The sequence below is a fragment of the Rhinoraja longicauda genome, chromosome 26 (assembly GCF_053455715.1).
Source record: "Rhinoraja longicauda isolate Sanriku21f chromosome 26, sRhiLon1.1, whole genome shotgun sequence".
Lineage (NCBI taxonomy): Eukaryota > Metazoa > Chordata > Chondrichthyes > Rajiformes > Arhynchobatidae > Rhinoraja > Rhinoraja longicauda.
Genome location: NC_135978.1, coordinates 401,813 through 428,913, shown reverse-complemented (window position 1 = coordinate 428,913; position 27,101 = coordinate 401,813). Strand labels below are relative to the sequence as shown.

The 27,101-nt window shown below is 43.6% G+C and overlaps 2 protein-coding genes across 2 annotated transcripts in view; both read left to right on the top strand.

Annotated features, from left to right (window-relative positions):
• tlcd1 (TLC domain containing 1) overlaps nt 1–9,538 on the top strand; it is a 33,123-nt gene extending 23,585 nt beyond the window's left edge. The window contains exon 4 of the mRNA XM_078422159.1: nt 5,711–9,538. Coding sequence (XP_078278285.1) covers nt 5,711–6,103 — 393 coding nt within the window. The 3' untranslated portion in view covers nt 6,104–9,538. The remainder of the gene's footprint in view (nt 1–5,710) is intronic.
• A 5,147-nt stretch (nt 9,539–14,685) lies between these two features.
• LOC144606544 (nuclear pore membrane glycoprotein 210-like) overlaps nt 14,686–27,101 on the top strand; it is a 92,423-nt gene continuing 80,007 nt past the window's right edge. The window contains exons 1-3 of the mRNA XM_078422798.1: nt 14,686–14,904; nt 20,545–20,681; nt 25,702–25,833. Coding sequence (XP_078278924.1) covers nt 14,753–14,904; nt 20,545–20,681; nt 25,702–25,833 — 421 coding nt within the window. The 5' untranslated portion in view covers nt 14,686–14,752. The remainder of the gene's footprint in view (nt 14,905–20,544; nt 20,682–25,701; nt 25,834–27,101) is intronic.

Below are 27,101 nucleotides of genomic sequence, written 5' to 3'. Positions count from 1 at the left end.
GTTTTGTACGTGGGAAGTCGTGTCTCACAAATCTGATTGAGTTTTTTGAAGATGTGATCAAAAAGGTCGATAAGGGCAGAATTGTAGATGTAATATACATGGATTTCAGTGAGGCATTCAACAAGGTTCACAAGTTATAGGAGTAGAATTAGGCCATTCGGCCCATCGAGTCCACTCCACAATCATGGCTGATCTAACTCTCCCTCCTAACCCCATTCTTCTGCCTAACCCTTCTCCCCATAACCCTTGACACCCATTCTAATCAAGAATTTGTCTATCTCTGCCTTAAAAATATCCACTGACTTGGCCTCCACAGCCCTCTGTGGCAATGAGTTCCACAGACCAACCACCCTCTGACTAAAGAAGTTCTTTCTCACCTCCTTTCTAAATGAGCGCCCTTTAATTCTGAGGCTATGACCTCTGGTCCTAGACACTCCCACCAGTGGAAACATCCTTTCAACATCCACTCTATCTATTCCTTTCATTATTCTGTAAGTTTCAATGAGGTCCCTCCTCAACCTTCTAAACTCCAGCGAGTAGAGGCCCAGTATTTAGAGTATTGTGTTCAGTTCTGGGCACCATGTTATAGGAAAGATGTTGTCAAGCTGGAAAGGGTACAGAGAAGATTTGCGAGGATGTTGTCAGGACTAGAGGGTCTGAGCTATAGGGAGAGCTTGAGTAGGCTGGGACACTATTCCGTGGAACGTAGGAGGATGAGGGGTGATCTTATAGAGGTGTATAAAATCATGAGACGAATAGATCAGGTAGATGCACAGAGTCTCTTGCCCAGAGTAGGTGAATCGAGGACCAGGGGACATAGGTTTAAGGTGAAGGGGAAAAGATTTAATAGGAATCTGAAGGGGTAACATTTTCACACAAAAGATGGTGTGTGTATGGAACAAGCTGCCAGAGGAAGTAGTGGAGGCAGGGTCTATCAAAATGTTTAAGAAACATTTGGACAGGTACATGGATAGGACAGGATTGGAGGGATATGGGCCAAACGCAGGCTGGGTGGGATTAGTGTAGCTGGGACAGGTTGGCCGGTGTGGGCAAGTTGGGCCGAAGGGCATGTTTACACACTTTATCACTCTATAGAAATGCCAATCCCTCATCCATCCATTCATTTTGCTTAATTGAATGTTATTACACAGCCGCGTATGTTTGAAGAACCCCCACCATTCATATGTTTGTTTTTAAGATTCATTGGGTATTTTGAGATTGAGTTAAAGGAAATGAAAAATACTATTTATAGGGTTTGAAACTTTATTGCCTGGTAATTCACTCAGTGGTGCTAAATATGTTCTATGGTGTTGACACTTGAACCGTGTCAAACCCATTCCACTTCTCATGGTGGTGTTCCCACTTGGACTGTCAGCCACATTCCACTTCTATCCCAGGGCAACCACCAAGTAGTGAATTTCTAGACAAGTTTAGGTTTCAGCTCTGAATGTCAGTCACGAAGTGTAAAATATATTGGGTGCTATGATTGTGCAGATGCCATGGGGTGAGAGTTCCAGGCTGTGGAGGCTTGTATGAATCACGTATCAAGCTGGCACTAATCATAAGATGTGTTTAGTTCCTCAGAAAAATGTACATGGTAATCAGCGTTCATGACTGATGGCCAGAAAGGTACATCTACAAAATGAATATTCCCAATTAAAAAACAATCCATATCTTTTCAGTACTTAATTGTGGAATTGTTGCTTTAAAAAAAATTATCACGTTCATATGATGTTAGACCTTCACACAAACCTCCCACACTAACAAACAAAATCAAGGATTGCAAATTACTAGAAATGTTAATACATGTTTCTCCATACAATTTAGAATAATTTGAACCAAACCAAAGCATGTGATAAATAATTGTAGGGGCAAAGATGATTCCCAAACACATACTGCAAATCTAAATACCCGCTGATTTTACTAATGAAAATGTACTGAAGGAGGCAGAGTTAAAGTGGAGAAAATAAACAGCAGGGCGTTTCAAATGTCACATAGCCCACAGCATTTAATTTAAGTGAATTGTGTTCCTGTGGTACCAGCTGCGTGACTTAGCCAAGGCTGCAGAAATGAATAGGCCACTGGTACAGAACTGCACCGGCCTTGGTGCTACAGCTTTAACTTGTTGTTGGTACTTTCACACTGACTCCATTGTTCAGCCTCCAGTGAACCCGAGTTACACTGTTGTTAGGCCACCTCACGCAGCAACCTCTCGCTGCAACCTCACGCTGCAACCTCACGCTGCAACCTCACGCAGCAACCTCACGCTGCAACCTCACGCTGCAACCTCTCGCTGCTTGGCAGGCCTTAAATTGGCAAATGTGCTTAAAAGACAACTATTCAGTTGATCCTTGCACATTGTGCAGATGCCACTTGTTCATTTGAATAGAAACATAGAAATAGCTGCAGGAGTAGGTCATTCGGCCCTTCGAGCCAGCACCGCCATTCCATATGATCATGGCTGATCATCCAAAATCAGTACCCCGTTCCTGCTTTCTCCCCATATCCCTTGATTCCGTTAGCCCTAAGAGCTAAATCTAACTCACTCTTGAAAACATCCAGTGAATTGGCCTCCGCTGCCTTCTGTGGCAGAGAATTCCACAGATTCACAACTCTCTGGGTGTAAAAGTTTTTCCTTATCTCAGTCTACCCCTTATTATTAAACTGTGACCCCTGGTTCTGGACTCCCCCAACATCGGGAACATTCTTCCTGCATCTATCTTGTCCAATCCTCTTAGAATTTTATATGTTTCTATAAGATCTCCTCTCATCCTTCTAAATTCCAGCGAATACAAGCCCAGTTGACCCATTCTTTCATCATATGTCAGTCCCGCCATCCTGGGAATTAACCTGGTGAACCTATGCTGCACTCCCTCAATAGCAATAATGCCCTTCCTCAAATTAGACCACCCCAAAATTGCACACAATACTTCAGGTGCGGTCTCACCAGGGCCCTGTACAACTGCAGTAGGGCCTCCTTGCTCCTAAACTCAAATCCTGACATTTTTTGAAGATTTCAATTGCAAGTCTGTGTCCTGTGCTGATAACAGAGAGATCCAGAGAAACTAGAGAAATTTCAAAGGTGGTCCTGATGAATTTAAGGGCAGGGTGGATATTGGTGAAGTAAGTGATGAAGCCTTTGATCTGCAAAAGTGTGAGTTGAATGAGAAGTTGTTGATGATAATAGCAAGTTTTGTCAGCGAGAGGAATGTTAGTTGAGAACTGGTTGGATCTTCATTCTAGAATGGGAGATGGAGGTATGTAGACAAAGATAAAAAAAGTAAGGATGATCCTGTTGGAATCATGCATTTCTAAGTTATCAAAATGATGAAGGCATGTGAAATGTCCTGATGTAAGTAGAAATCACCTAGTGGACAACTGGGATTGTTGTTCTGTCAGGAAAAGCCAAGGTGCTGCCCGATGGCACTCCTGGTTCCTCCAGATCAAACCCAACCTGTGTGTCATTCCTCCCTCTTCCGCTGGTGGCAAGATTTTCTGAGGAAGCAAAACACTTATTGCTGCAGGAACTGCCTTGCCACACCCCAGGGACCAAAGACTCGATATTTGTGTACCTGGGTGCACCCACACCTGTGCTGTTCCCAGGTTTTTTTCATGTCAGTGCTCTGTGTCAATCAGCTAAAACCTTCTAAAACAATTGCTTCAGGATAGATGTTTATTTGACAAAAATTGATACAAAATGTTTTCAAAGTGTGTGAAAAGTGTGTCATTTAAAAAGTCACCCTCATGCCATGAGATTTCTGTGCGCATTAATGTTTGCAAGTTAGGCATTAAGTAGTAATTCAGTGTTACTTTCGCAATTTTGTGTTTCTTGTCCGTAACTCTGCCACAGATTTTTGAGGTTCATCTTGCAACTTGTGCAGGGCTTGGTCTTGACTCGATACACACCTGATCATGATCAGCAGTGACCACTGCTCAGTATCACAGGTGGGAATAATAAATGCTTCTTCCAGGGAGGCGTTGAGCACTCCTCCAGCCACTCAGGTGGTGACACCCCTGTTCAAACCCAGTTCCAGCTCTCACCATGGATAGACGCAAAAAGCTGGAGGAACTCAGCGGGTCAGACAGCATCACTGGAGGAAAGGAATAGGAAACGTTTCGGATCAAGACCCTTCTTCAGATTTACGGGCTGTAGTCATACAGCAGTAAATATGAAACACCAGTTGCCGCTGATGTCATCACAACTTGCTGCAGATCAGACCCATGCTGCTGCATAAACAATCCAGTAAAATATTCTCTAACAATCTCCAGAGACTTTACTGTTGAAAAGCTGAAACATTGGAATTTGTCATCTCATTATGACCATTATCCTAACGTTTCAAGAGAGTTTTTAATGCAGAATTATACGCAGAGTTATGCAGAACTCTGAGCATAGCTGAATGTGTATGGGTGGCATGGTGGCACAGCAGTTTGTACTGCTGCCTCACAACTCCAGCCACCTGGTCCCATTGACCATGAGCTCCGGGTACTTGCACATTCTGTGACTCTGTGGCCCCCCGCATCCTAAAGCGTAGCTGGGCTAGTGACTATTGTAAATTGCTTCTAGTACAGGTGAGGAGAGTTGGGGGTTGATTGCAGATAAATAAATTAGGATTGATAGGATTAGTCTGAGAGCTTGCAAACACCAGATGGGCCAAATGTCCTCTTCCTATGTCACATGAGAATGTGAGAAGATGGAGAGTGCTCGCAATGTAGAGTTGACCCATTGGAAGGATATGCCAGGGTATTGACCCATTGGAAGGATATGCCAGGGTATTGACCCATTGGAAGGATATGCCAGGGTATTGACCCATTGGAAGGATATGCCAGGGTATTGTTTGTGAACATTGAGTTAAAAGGACTGCACGATTGTGATATTTATTCCTGCCTAGCAAAATAACTGACTTCCAGCTCAGTGAAAGATTTCACATAAATTGTTATAAATTACATTATGGTGGGTGTGTGAAATTCATGTATGTGTGCATTTGAACTGTGAAGGCAGACAGCAATGTGATTAATATATTTATACTCGAACGATCTTTTCAAATTTGTGTTGTGGAAAGATATCTGATGATTGGTATTTTGTGGCAAAAAAATTAAATATCTCAGGTTGATTTTTGAAAATGCAAGTGTTGCCACAGAATTGCAATTTGAATAAGCAATGATAGGTTGGATCATATTGATTAAGTAATTTTGATTTTACAGATTTGAGTATTTTATATTGAATCCTACAGAAGCAAATCTGAGGTGCTGAAGAAGAATATCAAAAATATTATTTGTTTAAATTCAGTTGCCTCTGATGCCTATTACTGTCAATAAACCTTTTAAATATAAATAACAAACTAAATGTGTGTGTAATTTATCTTCCTGCTTACAATTAAATTTCAGGCTCTTCAATGTAACAGGATGTTGTGTGTGAAATGTAAATTATAATCCACGGTATATAATTTATGAAGATATCGCTATTTATTTTACCTCTACTCAAAAATTGTCGTAAAAATAGCCCGGATTGGTACAGGTGTATAGTAGTATAAATAGTATATATAGTATGAATAGTATAGATCCTAACTAAAGAAACACATTGAGTCGTTTTGTGCAGAGGGAGACGGTTAATGTTCCAAGTTGCATTGATGGAAATTCTATGAAGCTGATGACCTGAAATGTGCAAAAACCACTAGCTGGCATCTAATGATGGTTTTTCTTTGCTCCCCAGGTGATTGCCACCTTCCTGTACATAGTCCTGACCTACCGTTATGTGGCTGGAGCTGTAATTGCCTTGTTTGTTGAGGTAAACAGTATCTTCCTCCATGCCCGACTGCTCCTGAAGCTGGCAAATGCACAGGGCTCTCTGCTCTACTACTACAATAAGTATATCAATGTTTTTACCTACATTGTTTTTCGACTGGCGCCCCAGTTTTACCTCGCTTGGTTTATGATGAAGAATCACGGAGTCCTCCCGCATGCAGGCTACATCAGTTTGTCCTTGAATTCGGTGAACATCATGATCCTGGTTTACTTCTTTCGCCTGATCCGTACAGATTTCTTTAGTAAGCCGAAACACTGCTTACAGAATGGAAACAATAACACAAGGTTTGTGGATGATTAAAAGACCCCAGCTTTTGAAACCTAAGATTTGCAACAAAAACATAATTGTTGAATTAATCTATGTTAAACTAAGTACTGGAGCAAAATTACTTACATGTTAACATTGGTGTTTGTACACGGGTTACATTTTAATGTAATGTATGTAAAGGGAATAACATATGGCTGCTACAGAAAAGGAGAGCGTAGCACAGCCAGGGTGACTACTGACTATTATTCTTTGTTAGCCAATATGGCTAGATGGGGTAGGAACTTTAAAGAAAAAAACTTTGTGCTATAATTGTTAGGTTAAACGGTACATGAATATTTTCATATAATTCACAGTAACATGGGAAGTAAAAGAGTGCAACAATACATTTAAAGAGGTCTCATGGAGTTCCTCTGAAAGTTAAAACACCTTTTATCTGGTAAATCAATAAGGGATCTTGATGAGGAAGGTTCACATCTGGTACCCAGCCTGTGGACAATCTCTACTGTGATGTTGGGGACTCGTTGCATTCCTGGGTTAAGGCAGCAAAGTAACATTGATGATCGCTAATCAGGAATGTTGTGGTGTGTCAAATATAGGGCAGGTTTGGTGCAGCTTGCAGCAATGAAGATGCCCACACTGTGACCCCTGCGTATGGCTGCAGGTGTGGTCCCTGGATAGCACGGCTTTAGTGAGGGAGGAGCACATCACAGTCCAATCACACTTGTCAACTTTCAGAGTTGGGAATTCAGCAGAACTTTGGTAGACTCTGCCCAGAAAGGATGTTGAGAATGGAAATGGCAGATTGTTCTCAAATAGTCAGCAGCTGACTTCGAATTTTTTAAATTAAAAGTTAAGGTTAAAAATGTGCTTTGAGAAGTGTCTGTGTGCACATAACTAATTTGCCATTGGCTAGACAGTTCTTATTCTTTAGCATTAAAATCACTCCTACCTAGCCGTTGAAGTGCTGGTTGGATTAACTAAAAGATCGATACATTCCAGGATTGTGAGCAATACAAATGATGGGAAATCCACTCAGCAATTTATTCATACCTATTTACGGCAATAATAATAAATTCGCCAATGTTCAAAGCCCGAGTCCGTCTTCCAGCAGTGAGTGGTTAGGAGTGGTACTCATAAATTAGCAGAGGCTTCCAACTCATTTTTATAAACTTTGATAAAATACCCAACAAAACTTAAGAAAAAAAAATGCACGTCGACAGTGAAATTTGAACTCCTGTCAACTTCAGGTTTGTTCACCAATGAAATGCCTGTAATTACATTCAGTCGTTGCTGTCCTTCTGCAGAGGATCTCATAACATCATATTGTATTAAGTTCTTTTGGTGTTAATGGTACTATTATAATTACCATTACCATTTAAAATTGATAACATTTATATTATTTACATTATAAGGAGACATTTCAATGGAGAGCACCAGAATATTCAATCAGTTTGTGTACTAATTTGGCAAACGGCTACAGTCCAATGTCTGTTGAGAATGGAACAGGACTGTGTGAGGTTTAAAGTCATTTCTAGTATGTTGCAAATTGATTGAGAAAGTGCTGTATGGTTTGTAATTTATTGTTTGTTATTGAGGGAGCCCTACTGATACAGCAAGGTGCAATATATCACAGCAGAAACACAATTTTACTGTTTCACAATTACATCTTGGGAGAAATAAAACAGATGGACAGAATTTATATTTTGCAGTTTCCAAATTGTGCAGACAACTCTGTTCTAAGTGTCAGCAGGATTGGATTTCATCAGCACTCTTTTGCTGTTCCAAAATTTTCTAAGCAGTAAATTTCTGCCTCAGCAGCCAAACATTCCTGAAGACATGTGGCTGCCAATAAGAGTCAGCTGGATGAAGCAAGGATAACTCAGAGGGGAATCTGAGTTAACTGTTTTCTTCATGATTTGTACTGCTCTTGGAATAACTCTGGGGTGGTACCCTGGGGGCTATGTCCTGGGGGAACAGCCCTCCATTATTGCCTGTAGCCTCTGGCTGTTTTTGATAAACGTGTTGTAGGTCTCTGGTGAATTGCTCCCACACACACACGTCTTACGTTTTGTTCCCATTAAATCTAACATCTGTTACCAAACCACACTCTCCAAATGGCAAAGAGAAATTCTCAATAATAATGAGGACCACTATTTTTATGTCACATCCTTACGTTATATGTTGGTGGCACAGTGGCAGAGTTGCTGCCTTACAGCAACAAAGACTTGTGTTCAATCCTGACTACGGGTGCTGTTTGTACGGAATGTGTACAATCCACCCGTGACCGTGTGGGTTTTCTCCCGGAGCTCCCGTTTCCTCCCACATTCCAAAGACGCGCAGGTTTGTAGTTAATTGGCTTAATGTAAAGTGTCCCTAGTGTGTAGGACTAGATCGAGTGTATGGGTGATACTGACAGTGGGCAGAAGGACCTGTTTCAATGCTTTATCTCTAAATCTAAAACTATATCAAACACTGCAGGATTTAGTGGTTAGATGTTGCTACTGTCAGTTTGCCACTTATGCCATGAAACTGATGCTAACTTCCTCACATTACACACGTGCATTAATGAAGAGCAGTAACGAGACGCTGCGGAGTCACACCCAGCTCCTCCACGGGTTCTGCCGTTTCCGCTCCGTGGGGCTGCTGCTGATACCATTGCAATAGCAAATCAAACATTTTATGAACTATCTTTGTTTGAAATCTACAAGCCTTGTTGAATGAAATGCAGCTAAACTCTTAATGGTGTACTAAGCCACAAACTCCCTTCTAACCCTGAAATTCTAATTTTATATGTGTGTTCTGATTTGTCAGCATAACTATTTGTAAATTCAATGGTTTTGAAATGAAAATATATTTTTAAGCTTGTGTTTCAGCTTCTACCTTTGTATGTGTACATACCAATTTTTACTTAACTCTTTGATTGCCCAGCACCCAATCCTCTTGGTTGAAAACAAGATAATAGTTTTTAGTTATCATGCGACGGGTTAAAAGTGGACAGACTCTGTTCTCCCTGAGACCAAATATAACTGATTGATGTTAAATGATTTCTGCAAATCAATGCATATCATGATAGTTTGACAAAATTCACGATTTACGATAAAACATTGCATTTAATTATAATCTATAATTGTTTGGGATTTCTTCACTTTATGGTAAATCATGGACATTTTCATTTTAAAGAGACTGCATTCACTGTACATTAAAAAACTAAAGGGTAAATAGACAAAAGCTATCAGCCAGATGAGATTATTAATGAATGATCCCATTCTTAAGAGGATATTGTCCATCTGATGAGAATCACTATTACACTTCAATCTGGTTTGCAAGTGAGAAACACATTTAACCTTTTTTATTAATCTGTGTGCTGAGCAGGTGCTGGGATATTAAGGATATAGCTGTACTGGAGCACTCGACATGTTCATTAAATTATTTGGTGCAACCAACAGGATTCGTTGCGTTGTGTAAAAAGAGACAAAATGTAAAAGTTTCTATGTTTTTCACAATCTTTCACAAATAAAATTGCATTCTATTAACTTCAATACATTTATTTCATACGTGACCTCGTGAAATGAGCATTGTTCACAGGAACTGTAAATATTTGAGGTTTTGCTCAGTGCCAAAGGTGCGGACAGGGCAGAATTTGTGAAGTGTATCCAAGAGGGTTTCTTGAAAAGTATGTGGATAGTCCAACCCTAGAAGGGAACACACTGGACCTTGTGTTGGGAAATGAGCCTGGCCAGGTGACTGGTGCAACAGTGGAAGAGTATTTTGGGGTCACAAGTTCACAAGTTTGGAGATTGTTTTGAATATGGAGGATGCTGGAACTTGCGGGTAGGTACTAAACTGGAGCCAGGCAAACTTCAACATTATTAGGCAGGAGCTCGGGAGGATACATAGGAGCAGTTATCGAAGTTCAGAACCAGTGTGTTCCAATAATGAGGAGGGATAAGGATGGCAATGTAAGGGAACCTTGGATTATAAATTTGGTCAAAAATAAAAAGGATGCATAATGCAAGGTTTGAGGATGGAACCATACAGCGCCTTTGTGGAATGGCTTTAGAAACATCTTTTCTACACGGCCTTCGCAAGAAGCAGATGTGACACTTGCCCTCTCGAATTCAGATGTAACAAACTCATCTACATTGGCCTGGCCTCGACTTGTGAGAGAACAGTTAACCATGCACAGACCAGGGATGGAAGCTGGCCTTCAGACTGTGCCCCTGGTTCCATTCTATGCTTTTGTGCATTGAGTGCACTTGTCTAATGTGTTAACAATAGACTGCAGAGAGATTACATAGAGTCAACTGATTAAATGCACATCATTTGAACTGGGTCAAAGGATTAAAAAAAGTCAAATGAAAGTTTTAAAAACTTGTGCAAGGTTGATAGAATTGTGAAGATACTGGGATGAGTGGAAATTGCTGGATTTTAAACAGACTGGATTGATAAATCCTGGGTTGATAAATTCAAGCCTGGGAACTGCAGGGAAGTGGAACTATTGGAAGACTAAAAGGGTTTGAAGGGGCATCAACTCTCTCCTTGCTCACAGTATTACTGTACAATTATCTTTCTTCCCTCAATAATGTAAATAAAACACAAAAATGTAAAAATGTAAATAAAACACAAACTCCAGATAAAATATCACCACTCTGGACAAGATTTTTTTTCAAGCAATGTCCGTTGTGAGCTGTGCATTCAGTAAAAACTTCATTTTCTTTAAGAGCTAAACCTACTACCTATCACCATCTAGTGAAATGATGCAGTAAATACAATCTGTTATCACAAGTGCAAAATGCAGTGATCAGAGAATTCAACTGGGTGGGATCATTTATAATGCTCTGATTTCCATGTCAAGCTTTGATGTAAAAAGTATGCTTCATGTTTTCCAAAGTGAAATGAATAATTTCACTTTGTTTCCATTAATAGAAAATTATGAACATTGAAAAGACCACCTTCTTGGTTATTGCTGCAGCGATTCTTGGTGACTTTATGCTAGTTTAAAAAATCTTGTGATGGTCTGAGTTCACATGACAGTTTGCAGCTGATCATAAAAAAAATGTTAGTGAGTCTTATTGTATGTTTATAGTGAAATCAATCCTTAGTTGTCTAAATTGTCTTCTCATGGCTATTTTACATGTTTAAAATTACTTTAGGTGAACATTTGCCAGCTAAGCAGGGGTTCTCAATCTTACACCCATTCCAGAGTCAGACGTTCCTCCTTGGAGCATGCTGGAGTCTGAGAAAGACACTGCGGGCTGTGCAGCATCGCTGGAGATATGGACAGGCCGTTAGTCCGGCTTGATCACCTCTGGGGGCATGGTCAATCTGGGTCCATCATGTCTGAGGACATGGTCAATCTGGGCCAGTCATCTCTGGGGGCATGGTCAATCTGGGCTGGTATCTCTGGGAGCATGGTCAATCTGGGCCGGTCATCTCTGGGGGCATGGTCAATCTGGGCCAGTCATTTCTAGGGGCATGGTCAATCTGGGCCAGTCATCCCTGTGGGGCATGGTCAATCTGGGCCGGTCATCTCTGGGGGCATGGTCAATCTGGGCCAGTCATCCCTGTGGGGCATGGTCAATCTGGGCTGGTCATCTCTGGGGGCATGGTCAATCTGGGCCAGTCATCTCTGGAGGCATGGTCAATCTGCACTGGTCACCTCTGGTGCATGTTCAATCTGGGCTGGTCATCTCTGGGGGCATGGTCAATTTGGGCTGGTCACATCATATATATACAGCCGGAAACGCCTTTTCGGCTCACCAAGACCGTGCCGCCCAGCGATCCCCGTACATTAACACTATCCTACACCCACTAGGGACAATTTTTACATGTACCCAGCCAATTAACCTACATACGTGTACGTCTTTGGAGTGTGGGAGGAAACCGAAGATCTCGGAGAAAACCCACGCAGGTCACGGGAACGTACAAACTCCTTACAGTGCAGCACCCGTAGTCAGGATCGAACCTGAGTCTCCGGCGCTGCATTAGCTGTAAAGCAGCAACTCTACCGCTGCGCTACCGTGTCATCTCTGGGGGCATGGTCAATCTGGGCTGGTCATCTGGGGGCATGGTCAATCTGGGCGTGTCATCTCTGGGGGCATGGTCAATCTGGGCTGGTCATGGTCAATCTGGGCTGGTCATCTCTGGGGGCAAGGTCAATCTGGGCTGGTCATCTCTGGAGACATGGTCAATCTGAGTCCATCATGTTTAGGGACATGGTCAACCTGGGTCCATCATGTTTAGGGACATGGTCAACCTGGGTCCATCATGTCTGGGAACATGGTCAATCTGGGTCCATCATCTCTGGGGCATGGTCAATCTGGGCCAATCATCTCTGGGGACATGGTCAATCTTGGTCCATCATAGATTCTATAGATTCAGGATCAGTTCCTGTGGATTGGAGGGTAGCTAATGTTATCCCACTTTTCAAGAAAGGAACGAGAGAAAATGGGGAATTATAGGCCAGTTAACCTGATATCGGCGGTGGGGAAGATGCTGGAGTTAATTATTAAAGAAGTAATAACGGCACATTTGGATAGGAGTAAAAAGATCGGTCCAAGTTAGCATGGATTTATGAAGCGGAAATCCTGCTTGACTAATCTTCTGGAATTTTCTGAGGATGTGACAAGTACAATGGATGAAGGAGAGCCAGTGAATGTAATCTGGACTTTCAGAAAGCCTTTGATAACGTCCCACACAGATTGGTGGGCAAAATTAGAGCACAATGTATTGGGGGTAGGGTATTGACATGGATAGAGAATTGGTTGGCAGACAGGAAACAAAGAGTAGGAATAAATGGGTCCCTGTCAGAATGGCAGGCAGTGGCAAGTGGAGTGCCGCAAGGCTTGGTGCCGGGGAACACAATTATTTACTATATATATTAATGATTTAGATCAAGGGTTCCCAACGTGGGGTAAATTTACCCCCAGAGAGTAAATTTCGCCTACCCAGGGGGTAAATTTGTTGATTCTGGATTTGTACATATTGACTGACTGTGTTTGGTTCTGGTGCTTCCATCTGTTCATCATTAGTTGTTCATAAATAAGTGAAATAGCATTGTTATATGCTATTATTATTGTTATTTGAACTTAAAATAATGTTAAAAACAGTATTTTTTAATTTCCCCTTTGTCGGTTGCTTTATTATGGTAGAAGTGTAAACTCAAATTACTGAACAAAACAGGGTGGGGTAAATTTACTTTTGAAAAGTTGCAAAAGGGTAAACAGTACAAAAAAGGTTGGGAACCCGATTTAGATGATGAAATTAAAAGTAACACTAGCAAATTTGCAGATGACACAAAGCTGGGTGGCAGTGTGAATTGCGAAGAGAATGCTAGGAGTTTGCAAGGTGACTTGGACAGGTTGAGTGAGTGGGCAGATGCATGGCAGATTCCGTAGTTGTACGTGGCCCTGGTGAGACCACATCTGGAGTATTGTGTGCAGTTTTGGTCTCCTAATTTGAGGAAGGACATCCTTGCTATTGAGGCAGTGCAGCGTAGGTTCACAAGGTTAATCCCCAAGATGGTGGGACTGTCATATGAGGAAAGATTGGAAAGACTGGGCTTGTATTCACTGGAATTTAGAAGAATGACAGGGGATCTGATAGACGCGTATATAATTATAAAAGGACTGGACAGGCTAGATGCAGGAAAAATGTTCCCAATGTTGGGCGAGTCCAGAACCAGGGGCCACAGCCTAAGAATAAAGGGAAGGCCATTTAAAACTGAGATGAGAAAAAGGGGCTAGTGGAATCAAGGGGTATAGGGAGAAGGCAGGCACGGGTTACTGATTGTGGATGATCTGCCATGATCACAATGAATGGCTGTGCTGGGTCGAAGGGCCGAATGGCCTCCTCCTGCAACAATGTTCTGTTTCTATGTCTAGAGACATGTGCAGGAAGGAACTGCAGATGCTGGTTTAAAATGAAGATAGACACAAAAAGCAGTAGGGTCACCACCCAAAACGTCACCCATTCCTTCTCTCCAGAGATGCCGCCTGTCCCGCTGAGTTACTCCGGCATTTTGGGGACATGGTCAGCCCGGCTCCATTACCTAGGGCGCCATGACAGGCACCTTCCCGCCACCGCCAACGCGCAGGCGCGGGGCGCAGCGCCGCTCTCCTCCTGCCGCCAGGGGGCTCGGCCGCCCGAGCACGTGACCCGCCGGCCGGACGGGGGTCGGCTCCAGCGTCACGTGGCTGCACATGGCGGCGCCATCGTGGTGACCCGGCCAGGCCCGAGTACAGCTCCCTCACTCCCTCCCTCCCTCACTCACTCACTCCTCTCCCGCACTCACCCCCCTCCACCGCTCCCTCACTCACTCCGCTCCCTCACTCCCCTTCACCGCTCCCTCACTCCCCTCCACCGCTCCCTCACTCACTCCCCTCCACCGCTCCCTCCCTCACTCACTCCCCTCCCTCACTCACTCCCCTCCACCGCTCCCTCACTCACTCCTCTCCCCCACTCACTCCCCTCCCTCACTCCTCTCCACCGCTCCCTCCCTCACTCCTTCCCCTCCCTCACTCCCATCACCGCTCCCTCACTCACTTTCCCGCCCGGGCTCTGAGGCGGTGATTGCGGGGGCGGGGGCGGGGGCGGGGCGGGATCCCGGGCGGGCCTCGAGTTCACTCCATCCCTACCCCGCCCGTTTGGCGGCTCCACTCGACGCTGCGAGGCGGCGTTGCCATGGCGACGGGCTGGGCCCCGCTGCTGCTCCTGGCGCTGTTTCCCCATCACTTGTCCGGAGCCAAACTCAACCTCCCCAAAGTTCTACTGCCCTACTCCGGCACCGTGAGGGTCAACTTCACCCTGCAGGCGGACGAAGGGTGCTATGGATGGTGAGCTGCGCTCCAGCCCGACGCCCGCCGCGGGCCGGGCCGGTCCGGGCCGGGGACTGAGCGGGCACCGGGCAGGGGGAGGCCCAGTGCTCCGGAGCGGACATCACTGCCTGACAGTTGTCACTAATCCGGAGCAACCAGAGGAATGAAAAACTGCCCCCAACATCAGTCTGAAGAGGGGTCTCGACACGAAACGTCACCCGTTCCTTCTCTCCAGAGATGCTGCCTGACCCGCTGTGTTACTCCAGCATTTTGTGCCTATATTCCGTTTAAACCAGTATCTGCAGTTTCTTCCTACACCCAATGTGAAACCACTCTTTTAAATAAAGAGGGGGACAGAAAGTAGCAAACTCTTGTCCAGTTCCCTAACGCCTATCATTGGGGAAATAATGAGTCCAATTTTGGGTGGATAACAGCAGGCAAAAGTGGGCAAACAAATTATAAGACAATCAAGAAATGTAATGTTGAACAGTACAGCACAACACAGGAATAGGCCGACCATGGTACCAGTTTAAACTACTACTTCAAAATAATCCATAATCCTTCCATCCCTTCATATCCATGTGCCTATCTAATAACCTCTTAAACACCACTATTATATCTGCTTCCACCATTATCTTTGTAACATGTTCCAGACATCACCGGTCTTTCTGCAAATAAACGTGTTCCACACATCTCCTTTAAACCTTTCTGCTTTGACCATATAGCTATGCTCTCTAGGATTTGACATTTCTATGTCCATGAAAGATTTTGACTGTCTACCTTATCTATGCCTCTCATAATTTTCTAAACTTTCTTCAGCCTGTGGCACTACAGATAAAGCAACAGGTTTGTCCACCCTCTCCTTATTTCGAATGCCCTCTAATCCAGGCAGTATCCTGGGACACCTCTTCTGCACCCTGTCCAAAGATCAGTACCGGTGCTTCAGTTATTTGTAATATATATTGCTGACTTGGATTAAGGGGCTGAATGTTCTAGCCAAATGTGCTGATAATGCAAAGATAACTTGCAAATTGCAGGATTATACAGTATGGAAAAAGGCTCATCGGTCCAACTTATCTATGTTGACCTAGTTGTCTACCTCAGCTGGCCCATATCACTCTAAACCATGTGCCTGCCAAATGCCTTGCACAGCTATAGTAGACATCCCAACTATTTGCCCTGGCTGATGAAAGCAATTGTGCCAGTTGTCTTCTTCACCACCTTGTCTACCTATGTTGCCACATTTAGAGAAGTATTTACTTCTGTCTCTCTGTTCTACAACATTCCCCATGACCCTGCCATTCACTTGTGTAAGACTTGCCACGGTTTCACTTCCAAAAGAGCAATACTGTGTACTTATCTGCCATTCCGTGGCCTACCTTTCCAGTTGAATAAGATCTCGTTTCACTGTCCACTATTACACCAATTTTGGCATCATCTGTAAACTTACTAACCATGCAAATTACATTATTGCCCAAGTCGTTAATATGGGTGACAAAAAATCCTAGGAAGGACATAAAGAGTCATTAAACATAGATTAAGTGGAGTGGGTAAGAGATTGTCAAGTGAAAAAATGTGAGATTATCCTCTTTGGAAAAAAGTTTAAAAATTCAAATAGTTATGTAAATGAACAAGACCACAAACCGTTAGTGCCAAGGGATTTGGAAGTCCATGAAACACATAAAGATAGCATGCGTGCAAAGTGAATGATTAGGGTTAGTAGAATGTTACCCATTGGTACAAGGGTTATTGGAGTATAAAAATAGAGAAATTTTGATGCAGCTTTTCCAAGACTGGTGAAACCTAACTGGAGTATTGCACAGCTTAATCTATGCATGAATTGGAAGGAAGCTTGACCAGGTTGGTTTGCACTCATGGGAAACTAGAAGAATGATAGGTAATCTTATTGGAACGGAAGATTTTGAGAGGGATTGGCAGGGTAGATACTGATAAAATGTTGCCCTGACTGGGGTCCTGACTGGGGTATTCAGTGCTGGAAATGTAGTTTCACAACAAGGGGTCACCTATTTCATACAGAGGTGAACAGGGATTTATTCTTTCAGATAGTCCTGAATGTATTCTATTCAGTAGAGAGCCATATTCTAGGAGGAGATTGGCATTTAATTGATCTACAAGAAAGATGAGAGATATTGGGAAGTTGTGGGAACGTAGTGTTGAGGCCAAGATTGGATCATTCCAAGATGGCTGTGCCGCCATGTGGCTGCGGCTCGCCGGCAGTCTGTTTGTCTTTTTTCTTTTTTTGTCTATGTGTTAGTGTTAGATGTGTGTAGTAGTCTATTTTTAGCTGTGTATATGTGGGGGGGGGGGTGGGGGAAATCTTTCTTTTAAAAAAAATCTCTTCCTCGACGGAGATGCGACCCTTTTCCGAGTCGTATTTCCGTCGTGCTGCGGCCTAACACCGTGGAGTGGGCGGCCTCCAGCTGGGATAGATCCTGAGGGCTCCAGTCGCAGGGCCAGTACTTGCCATCTCGGAGCTGGCCGACTTTCGGAGGCTGCAGCCTTACCTCCGGAGGCTCGGCCACGGGCCCTGTGGACTGCAACATCGGGAGCTTGCAGGTCCCTGGCTGGCGACCGGCTCCAGCCGTGGTGGCTTCCACCACCCCGTCGGAGGGCTTGATCGACCCGCTTGTAGGACCGTGGCCCGGCGCGGCTCGGCCGCGGGGCCTTCCATTGCGCGTCTCGGCTGCGGGACTTTTCATCGGCCGGCGCAGCTCGGCCGACTTTTCATCGCCCGGCACAGCATGGCCGCAGGACCTTCCATCTCCTTGCTGGGGCTGTGCGAGTCGGGAGCCTCGGTCGCCTCGGCAGAAGTCGAACTATCTGTCCGTGGGAGAAGCATGGGGGAGGAGAGAAGAACTTTTCTTGCTTCCATCACAGTGAGGGGGTGTCTGGAGGGGTCACTGTGATGGATGTTTGTGTTAAAATTGTGTGTCTTGTGTCTTTTACTCTACTGTTGTGGCTGCGTGGCAAATGATTTTCGTTCCATTCATTTTGAATGACAATAAAGGTAATTCAGATTCAGATTCATCTGTGATATTATTGAATGGCAGAGCAGGCTCAAGCAACCCAATGGCCGACTTCAACACCAATTTCTCATGTTGGTTATGTTGTGTTTTCAAATGTATGCCTGCCCAATTTAGAGATCTTCACCAGAGGTCAGATGCAATGCCACCTAGCTGCATTACTGCTTGAGTTGTGAGACACTTAACATCACTCTGCCATAGATTCAGTAACTGCTCAACACTATTTTGCCTTGAGACAGCGAACTTGTTTTAGTTTATTCATATGCAGGGAGCGTTCTGACCTTTTCAGAATTACAACTTGCAATAATTACATTCCAACTTCCTGATCTGTGGTTGCAACCATAGCACACAACAAACCATCTCAGGACCATGTCCACCTTGCAGGATTGATTGATCTGATGACATCTGCCAAATCTGCGAATAATTCCCACCACCTCAGTCCCATATGAGGCACTTCTATCCTACCTAGCCATTTGCCAGTTTGCTAACTATTCCATGTGCACAAACTAGTTTGTCAAGAGTGGACAGGAAATGTGCTCTGCTTTCTGACTGGGGAAATGCATATCTTCCGAAACAAAAAAAGAAACACCCATTTTTTAAAGCACTTTTGGCTATCATGTATATTGCTCAATAGGTTGGGCAAAATAAGGTTTGTTTATCCTTGGTAGTGGTTTTGTTTGTAAATCTGACCTTTCCAGCACTCTGCCATGTGGACCTCAAGACAAGCTGGCACGCTATGTCTTATTCCTTTACACCTTGCCTTATCCCTAATACAGGCTAGAAGTGTAATAACACAACATGTGGTTTTTATAAGGCTGTCATCACCATCCTTAGTTGCCCTGATCTGAATAGCTTACGCATTTGGGAGTCCATTTGGAACTGTAACGCATTTGGGAGTCCATCACACTTCTCGTGGACTATAGTTCTGTCCAGATCAGGAGACTTGGAGAGATATTGAATAACACTGACTTAACAGTAAGGATGGTTGGAGGAGTTAATTATGGAAGTGTCATGTGTTTGTAAAGGATGGTGCTGCTCATATGCTTTTGATTTTATGCCTTGTTGAATGATGTGCATCATTTTTAATTGTGTTTCATGATATGATTACATCTTGAGTAAGGACAAAATGTTAGTAAACAGTAAACCCTTGTTATAAGGGACCATTGGGAATGGCGGTGTCTGTTATTGCCGATTGCCTGCTACAACTGAGTAAGGGATTACCAAGTCATAGACTGTCGTTGTATAAGTAGTGAATAAGTAGTCTGTGCATCCCTCTGCAACTGGATCCTCGACTTCCTCATCAACAGACCACAATCTGAACAAATTGTCAGCAACACTTCCTTCTCGATAACCATCAGTGCGGAAGCACCTCAAGGTTGTATGCTCAGCCCCCTGTTATACTCGCTCTATACTCATGACTGAGTAGTGGACACAGTTGGAAATCCATCTTCAGGTTTGCCGATGACACTACCATTGTTGAACGAATGATAGATGACGATGAGTCGGAGTAAAGGAGGGAGATCGATCGACTGATCAACAATCTTGCTCTCAATGTTAGTAAGACATAGGAACTGATTGCAAACTTTGGAAGATGAAGAACAACAATCCACAAACCTGTCTTCATCAACGGGATGATAGTGGAGAGTCAAAAACTTCATATTCCTGGGAGTGCATATCTCTGAAAATCTGGCCTGGACCCAGCACATTAATGCTATCATAAAGAAATCCCATTAAAGCCTCTACTTCCTTAGAAGATTGAGGAGATTTGGTATTTCGATGAATACTCTCTTGAACTTCTACAAGTGTACAGTAGAGAGTTTATGCCTGGTTGCAGCACAGCCTGGTTCGGCAACTCGAACTCCCAGGAATAAAGAAGATAACAAGAAGTGGTGAACACTGCCCAGTCCATTATGGGTAGTGTCCTCCCCACCATTGAAGGGATCTACAAGAGTTGATCTCTCAAAAGGACAGCAGCATCATCAGTGACCTACACCAACTTGGCCACGCTATCATTTCACTCCTGCCATCAGGAAGAAGGTATAGGAGCCTGAAGCCAGTAACCTCCAGGTTCAGGAGCAGCTTCATCCCTACAACCATCAGGCTATTAAACACTACAACCTCCAAATAGGCACCAAACTATATAGACTTAGAGATTTTATTTTCTATTTATTTGTCTTTTTTTAACTATATATACTGAACTTTTTTGTCATTTAGTTTGGGTTTTACAGAGGTTTATATATCTGTTGTGCTGCTGCAAGTAGGAACTCAATTGTTCCATTTCGGGACATATGACAATAAAACACTCTTGACTTTAAGTAGTTTAATTGTTCTTACTTTGAAAGACCGTGTAAATTCTGTTGAGAAGGACAAGTCCAGATATATATTGTCTTAGAATTAATTAGAGTTGGCATGCTTATTAAAAGTAAATTCATGCAACTCGTATTTTAAGCTATAGTATTTAAGATGATAAATGATAAATTTGGTAGAAACTCACATTGCATAAAATTTTAATTTCAGTTAACACATTTTGAGCTAAACCCACAGTAAAATGAATGCCTTAAGCAATAATGTGTGACTACAAGTCAGAGAACTGAATAGTTATTTTTCGTGACAGGTTTTCAACCCGACCAGATATAGCAACCATTGAACCTGTGTATCAGAATAATACTGACTGTTCCAACTCAGCGGTGATATCCGCTCGCTCTACTCAGCGTACTCGCCTCACCAGCATCATCATAGCAGAAGAAACTGGTAAATGTTGAATTATTATTATTATAACTATTTTATTGGGCTGACATCAATTGAAAATATAACTCAGAAGACAAATCTGGTATTTAGTCATTGTTGAAATGGACATTTGACATTAATCATCTAAAATAGATATTTCAAATCCGTTGTCGACTATTCCTCAGGATTAAGGATGTCTTGCTTTCACTACAACTCGATAGATTCTGAGGTAGCTGAAGTGTGAAATTTGTACACTATGGCATGCATGGGGCTGGAGGTGTTTGATAAGAGAGTGAGTGGGTGGTTTGGTAGGTGCTGTACACCTACCTTTTTTGTTGGCCTCTTGAAGAATGGATTTATGATTCTTGATGTCATCCCGATACCACTCTGGCTTAAGTAATCATGGGTCAATGATCCTCATGAGTAGGTGAAAATGGTAACCATTTTCAAGTAAGCTTTGAGAGAATTCTTAAATGTTTCTGTTTTCCATCTTGTAACCATTTACATTGACAGTGTCTTTTTGTTTTTAAGTTGAGGATTGGCCAGGTAAAGATTAGCATGCCCTTCTGAGCTAACTGAGTATAATTACGACCAGAATTCTAGAAAGTTGCTCTGGTGGGGTGATACTATGTTGGTTTGCTTATCCTACCAGTGAATTTGAAAGGGTTTGCGGAATTCTTTCCGGTGTTTTTCAAATATAGCTGTTTTGAACTTATTTGGATAAAAGAAACAAGATAAGTCAGTGCTGTAACTAACAAGCTACTAGTCCATTTAAATAGATTAAGCATTATTGCGATCCACCGATGGCAACGGAGCTGCCAAATGTAAGGGAATCCCTGAAGCACCGGGCAGGCCTCCATTGTGTCCGGAAACATGGTCGTTGGGCAGGATTGCATGTGCGACTGAAGCATAGGGGACTACGACCCCCCCCCCCCCCTCCCTATCATTCTACTGGCCAATGTACTGTCACTGGAAAATAAAGTGGAGGATCTAAGGGCAAAGCTGCTTTACCAAAAGGAAATTAGGGAATACTCTGTGTTCTGTTTCACACAGACATGGCTCACTCCCACCTGATCAGACTAGGTCATCCAGCCCAAAGGATTCTCCATCCATCACAAGGACAGAATGCAGGCATTGGGGAAAAGGAGAGGCGGTGGCGTGTGCCTCATGGTAAACTCTTTGTGGTGCTCAGATGTAGCAGTTCTGTCCAACTCCTGCTCTCCGCACCTGGAACACTTGTCGGTAAAGTGCCGCCCCTTCTACCTCCCGAAGGAATTCATCTCCATCATCATGATCGTGGTCTACATCCCACCACAGGCAGACATTCATCTAGCACTGGAGGAGCTGCACACCATGGTGAACAAACATCAGTCGGCCTACACCGACACCCTTACCATCATTGGATGAACCAAGAGGTCTGCAATCTTATGAGGACCAGATCCTGGGCATTCAAGTCTGGCGATGTGGAGCTATAGAAGGTCCAGTTATGATCTTGATATGGCCATCAAAAAGGCCCAAATGACCTTTCCTCAAAATTGGAGGATGAGGCAGATGTTCGTCAGCTGTGGCAAGGCTTGCATACTATAGAAACATAGAAAATAGGTGCAGGAGTAGGCCATTCGGCCCTTCGAGCCTGCACCGCCATTCAATATGATCATGGCTGATCATCCAGCTCAGTAACCTGTACCTGCCTTCTCTCCATACCCCCTGATCCCTTTAGCCACAAGGGCCACATCTAACTCCCTCTTAAATATAGCCAATGAGGGCCACATCTAACTCCCTCTTAAATATAGCCAATGAAATGGCCTCAACTACCTTCTGCGGCAGAGAATTCCACAGACACCACTCTCTGTGTGAAGAAATGTTTTCTCATCTCGGTCCTAAAAGACTTCCCCCTTATCCTTAAGCTGTGACTCCTGGTTCTGGACTTCCCCAACATCGGGAACAATCTTCCCGCATCTAGCCTCTCCAACCCCTTAAGAATTTTATATGTTTCTATAAGATCCCCCCTCAGTCTTCTAAATTCCAGCGAGTATAAGCCTAGTCTATCCAGTCTTTCTTCATATGAAAGTCCTGCCATCCCAGGGATCAATCTGGTGAACCTTCTCTGTACTCCCTCTAGAATGTCTTTCCTCAGATTAGGAGACCAAAACTGTACACAATACTCCATTTCCTATAAGGTGAAATCAGGGGACAAGCGACTGCTAACTATATATATTTTTTGATTTTTTTGAAGACGTGACCAAAAAGGTCGATGAGGGAAGAGCTGTAGATGTTGTATACATAGATTTCAGTAATGCATTCAATAAGGTTCCGCATGGTAGGTTGCTATGGAAGGTTAGATCGCATGGGATCCAAGGAAAGATGGCTGAATGGATAGCAAATTGGTTTCATGGAAGGAAGGTGATGGTGGAAGGTTACTTCTCGGACTGGAGGCCTGTAACTAGTGGTGTGCCTCAGGGTTCAGTGCTGGGCCTGTTACCTTTTGTCATCTACATTAATGATTTGGATGAGAACATACAAGGCAAGATTAGCAAGTTTGCTGATGATACAAAAGTGGATGGTTTTGCAGATAGTGAAGATGGTTGTGAAAGATTGCAGTGACTTGATCGATTGGCCAGGTGGGCTGAAGAATGGTTGATGAAATTTAATACAGAGAAATGTGAGGTGTTGCATTTTGGGATGTCTAACAAGAGCAGGTCTCTGGGGAGTGTTGTAGAGCAGAGGGGTCTAGGAGTACAGGTGCATGGTTCCTTGAAGGTCGAGTCACAGGTAGATAAGGGGGTCAAAAAGGCTTTTGGTACATTGGCATTCATCAGTCAGAGTATTGAGTACAGAGGTTAGGAGGTCATGTTGCAGTTATATAAGATGTTGATGAGACCACATTTAGAGTATTGTGTTCAGTTCTGGGCACCATGTTATAGGAAAGATGTTGTCAAGCTTGAAAGGGTTCAGAGAAGATTTACGAGGATGTTGCCAGGACTAGAGGGCCTGAGCTATAGGGAGAGGTTGAGTAGGCTGGGTCTCTATTCTTTGGAGCGCAGGAGGATGAGGGGTGATCTTACAGAGATTCCGCATCATATTATTCATTTAAGTGTAACGTCAAGAAATGGCTTATTGAGAACCAACAATGTAAACACTGATGCTAATTTTATCCAACTTGAACGTGACTTTTAAAACTTAAACTTAAAAATGTAAACTTAAAATTAAGACAGTACTCACACTGTATTTTTACATCTGCTATTTGGGTTTTGTCTGCTCATTTTAATTAACTATTGCTTTGTATGGTAATGTACTATGTTTTTATCTATTGTACATATTGTATTGTATTTCGTTTCTAGGATGCCTAACAACATCAGGCTAAGGGACTGTCGATGAAAACTAGCCTCTCGGCTAACTCGAGTACATTTACATTTGTTTGAATGTCAATTAATGTACATTGTCCCTTTTTCAAATAAATTATTAAATAAATAAATAAAATCATGAAAGGAATAGATCGGGTAGATGCACAGAATCTCTTGCCCAGAGTAGGGGAATCGAGGACCAGAGGACATAGGTTCAGGGTGAAGGGGAAAAGATTTAATAGGAATCAGAGGGGTAACCTTTTCACACAAAGGGTGGTGGGTGTATGGAACAAGCTGCCAGGTAGTTGAGGATGGGACTATCCCAATGTTTAAGAAACAGTTAGACAGGTACATGGATAGGACAGGTTTGGAGGGATATGGACCAAGCGCAGGCAGGTGGGACTAGTGTAGATGTGGCACTTTGGTCAGCTGTGCCTGAGGACTTGTTTCCACATTGTATGACTATGGTTCTAATAGTATGAATAAATTATTCGCGGGTAGAAGTCTGGGTCGGGCAAAGTGACCGAAGGAGCCCGCGGCTGGGGCCCGGGCCGGCACTATGGAGGCGTGAAGTGGGGCATCGACAGCGGTGAGGCCTTAGCGGCAGTGAAGCCTCTCGTCGATGGGGCCTTGGTGGTGTGTAGCCTTGCAGCAGCTGTGATGTCTCGTCGGTCGACGGCCGATGAGAGTGTGGAGGACCACCGTGAGGGGGGGGATGGGAAGAACAATGGAGTGCCTGGCATGGTGGGACCACCGTGAGGGGGCGATAGGAAGAACAATGGAGGACCCGGCGTGGTGGGACTGCCGTGAGGGGGTGATGGGAAGAACAATGGAGGGCCTGGCGTGGTGGGACCGGCGTGAGGGGGCGATGGGAAGATCAATGGAGGGCCCAGCGTGGTGGGACCGCCATGAGGGGGGGGGGGATGGGAAGAACAATGGAGGACCTGGCGTGGTGGGACCGCCATGAGGGAGGAGGGGGGAGAACAATGGAGGGCCTGACGTGGTGGGACCGCCATGAGGGGGCGATGGGAAGAACAATGGAGGGCCTGGCGTGGTGGGACCGCCGTGAGGGAGGAGGGGGGAGAACAATGGACAATGGGGGGGGGGAAACAAAGGACAATGGGGATCCGGTGTGGGGGAACTGTTGGGGGGGGGGGGGGGGGAGAGAGGGGACGACAATTTGTATACATCATGTATGCAAGCAAATAATCTGTGCCTAGTCGCATGTGACAATAAAGTACTCCTATTCCTATTCCGCCTGAATAGATTGCTGATTTCTTCCATTATTACACCACCATTCATGCCTATAAACTGCCTGTTAAAACATCTGGAGGAAATTATGCATTATGAAACGTAGATCATAGTTGCAACATTATTGGGCTGGTGCTTCCCACTTTGTGAAGATTATTGGGATAAGTAAAGCACATTTATTGAGGATTGGTTTCCCTGCTGATAATCACAGTGATTGCCTTTATAGAACAATGGGTCTTCTTACCTTCTTACTTGCAGATGCTGTGTGATTCTTAGGGGCAAAGGAAAGTAAATAACATTTCTATTTTGTGGTTAGATGAATTTAGGGACATAAAGTTCATTTCTTATATGGATTGGTAATTTTTGTTAAATAATGAACCTTGCAATGAAAGAATCTTGGATAAACAATTGAAAATGATGTGTAAAGCAGTTGTGTGTTTTTATTTCAGTGACAGGACAGGTGTTGCGCTGTGATGTAATGGTGGACAAAATAAATCAAATTGAAATTTTATCAACAACTCGGGAGTTGTACGTGGATGACTCATTGTTGAAATTAACAGTTCGAGCTTTGGATGAAGAAGGTATGGTTGCTTTCTCGTACTCTAGAGATTTATCTATCTTATTTACTTACTGTAGTCTTGTTTATAATTTCCCATGCCTGATCTACTGATTGCAGCATGTAATTTTCTCCTAAATTCATTTCCCTAGAAGATTTCTTCTGATTTATCTGATGCTCAGTACCAATTATTATTTTTCACCAGTAGTTATTCGTCATCTGCAAATCTATCCTTGTTATGAATGCCTGACTTATGGACACCTTGTACATACGACCAACCATTTGGGAGACTGACTGGATGCTGCTAGGTTGCAAGGACCTTCTGCTGTGTGGGAATTGGGTATTTCTATGAGTCTTCTCCCCACCTGAGTCCATTACTGCTCGGGGATGGAATGGATGTATAGCTTACGCACTCACCGCACTCCGAGATAACAAAAACGAATCTTCCAAATGCTGTTTCTTGATTAATTGGTCTTTATTAAAGTAGCACAAATCAAAAGAGTAATTCATAACTTTCTGTTCTTATCAACCGTTCTTCAAACAATACAGTAAAAATCGTGTAGTCGTTACCATGTGGTCCTTGTGAGTGTGGCTGGCGCGAGTGTGACTGGCGTGAGTGTAGCAGTCGTGAGTGTGGTAAAAAACTATTCTCTCCATCCTCCGAGACTAAACTGACCCACAATCTCGGTTGCTACGCTAGCCTCCTCCCATGTGGACACTCCCCATTACGTATCAAATCACACCCACAAGCATGCAAAAAAAACAGAAACTAGAAATATTAAACATAGCCATAATACAATGACAGTAACTAAATTAAGCGTAAATGGCTCCTACAATCACTTACTCACTTACTGTTAATGAAGCCACTGGCATCACTCTCCCTGTACCTACTCACTCTCTGTGTACAACTTTCTGTTATCCTCTCTCACACATTTTATTAATTTCCAATTCATGAAAGGTTCGGCTTACAACACAGTTCTCAGGAATGGAACCCTGTCATACCTGGAGAGCTCCTGAGGGAGACACTCTACAATGGACATCGCAACTGATATCAGACCCACGGTTTTCTGCTGAAAATGTAACTAAATATCAGAGGTTGCTGTATCACAGAAGTGGGATATCTGTTGGATTTTTGCCTCCATTGCCGTAGTGTGAAAATATTGGAGTGCTGCAGCCATTCTGGCTAAGAGCAGCTAATTTCAGAGAGGCTCAGGATTGAACTAAGTACTTTCCTGGTCCATTGTGCTTATGTGACCATTGCAAAAAGGCACAATCTTTCAGCAGGAAAATTCA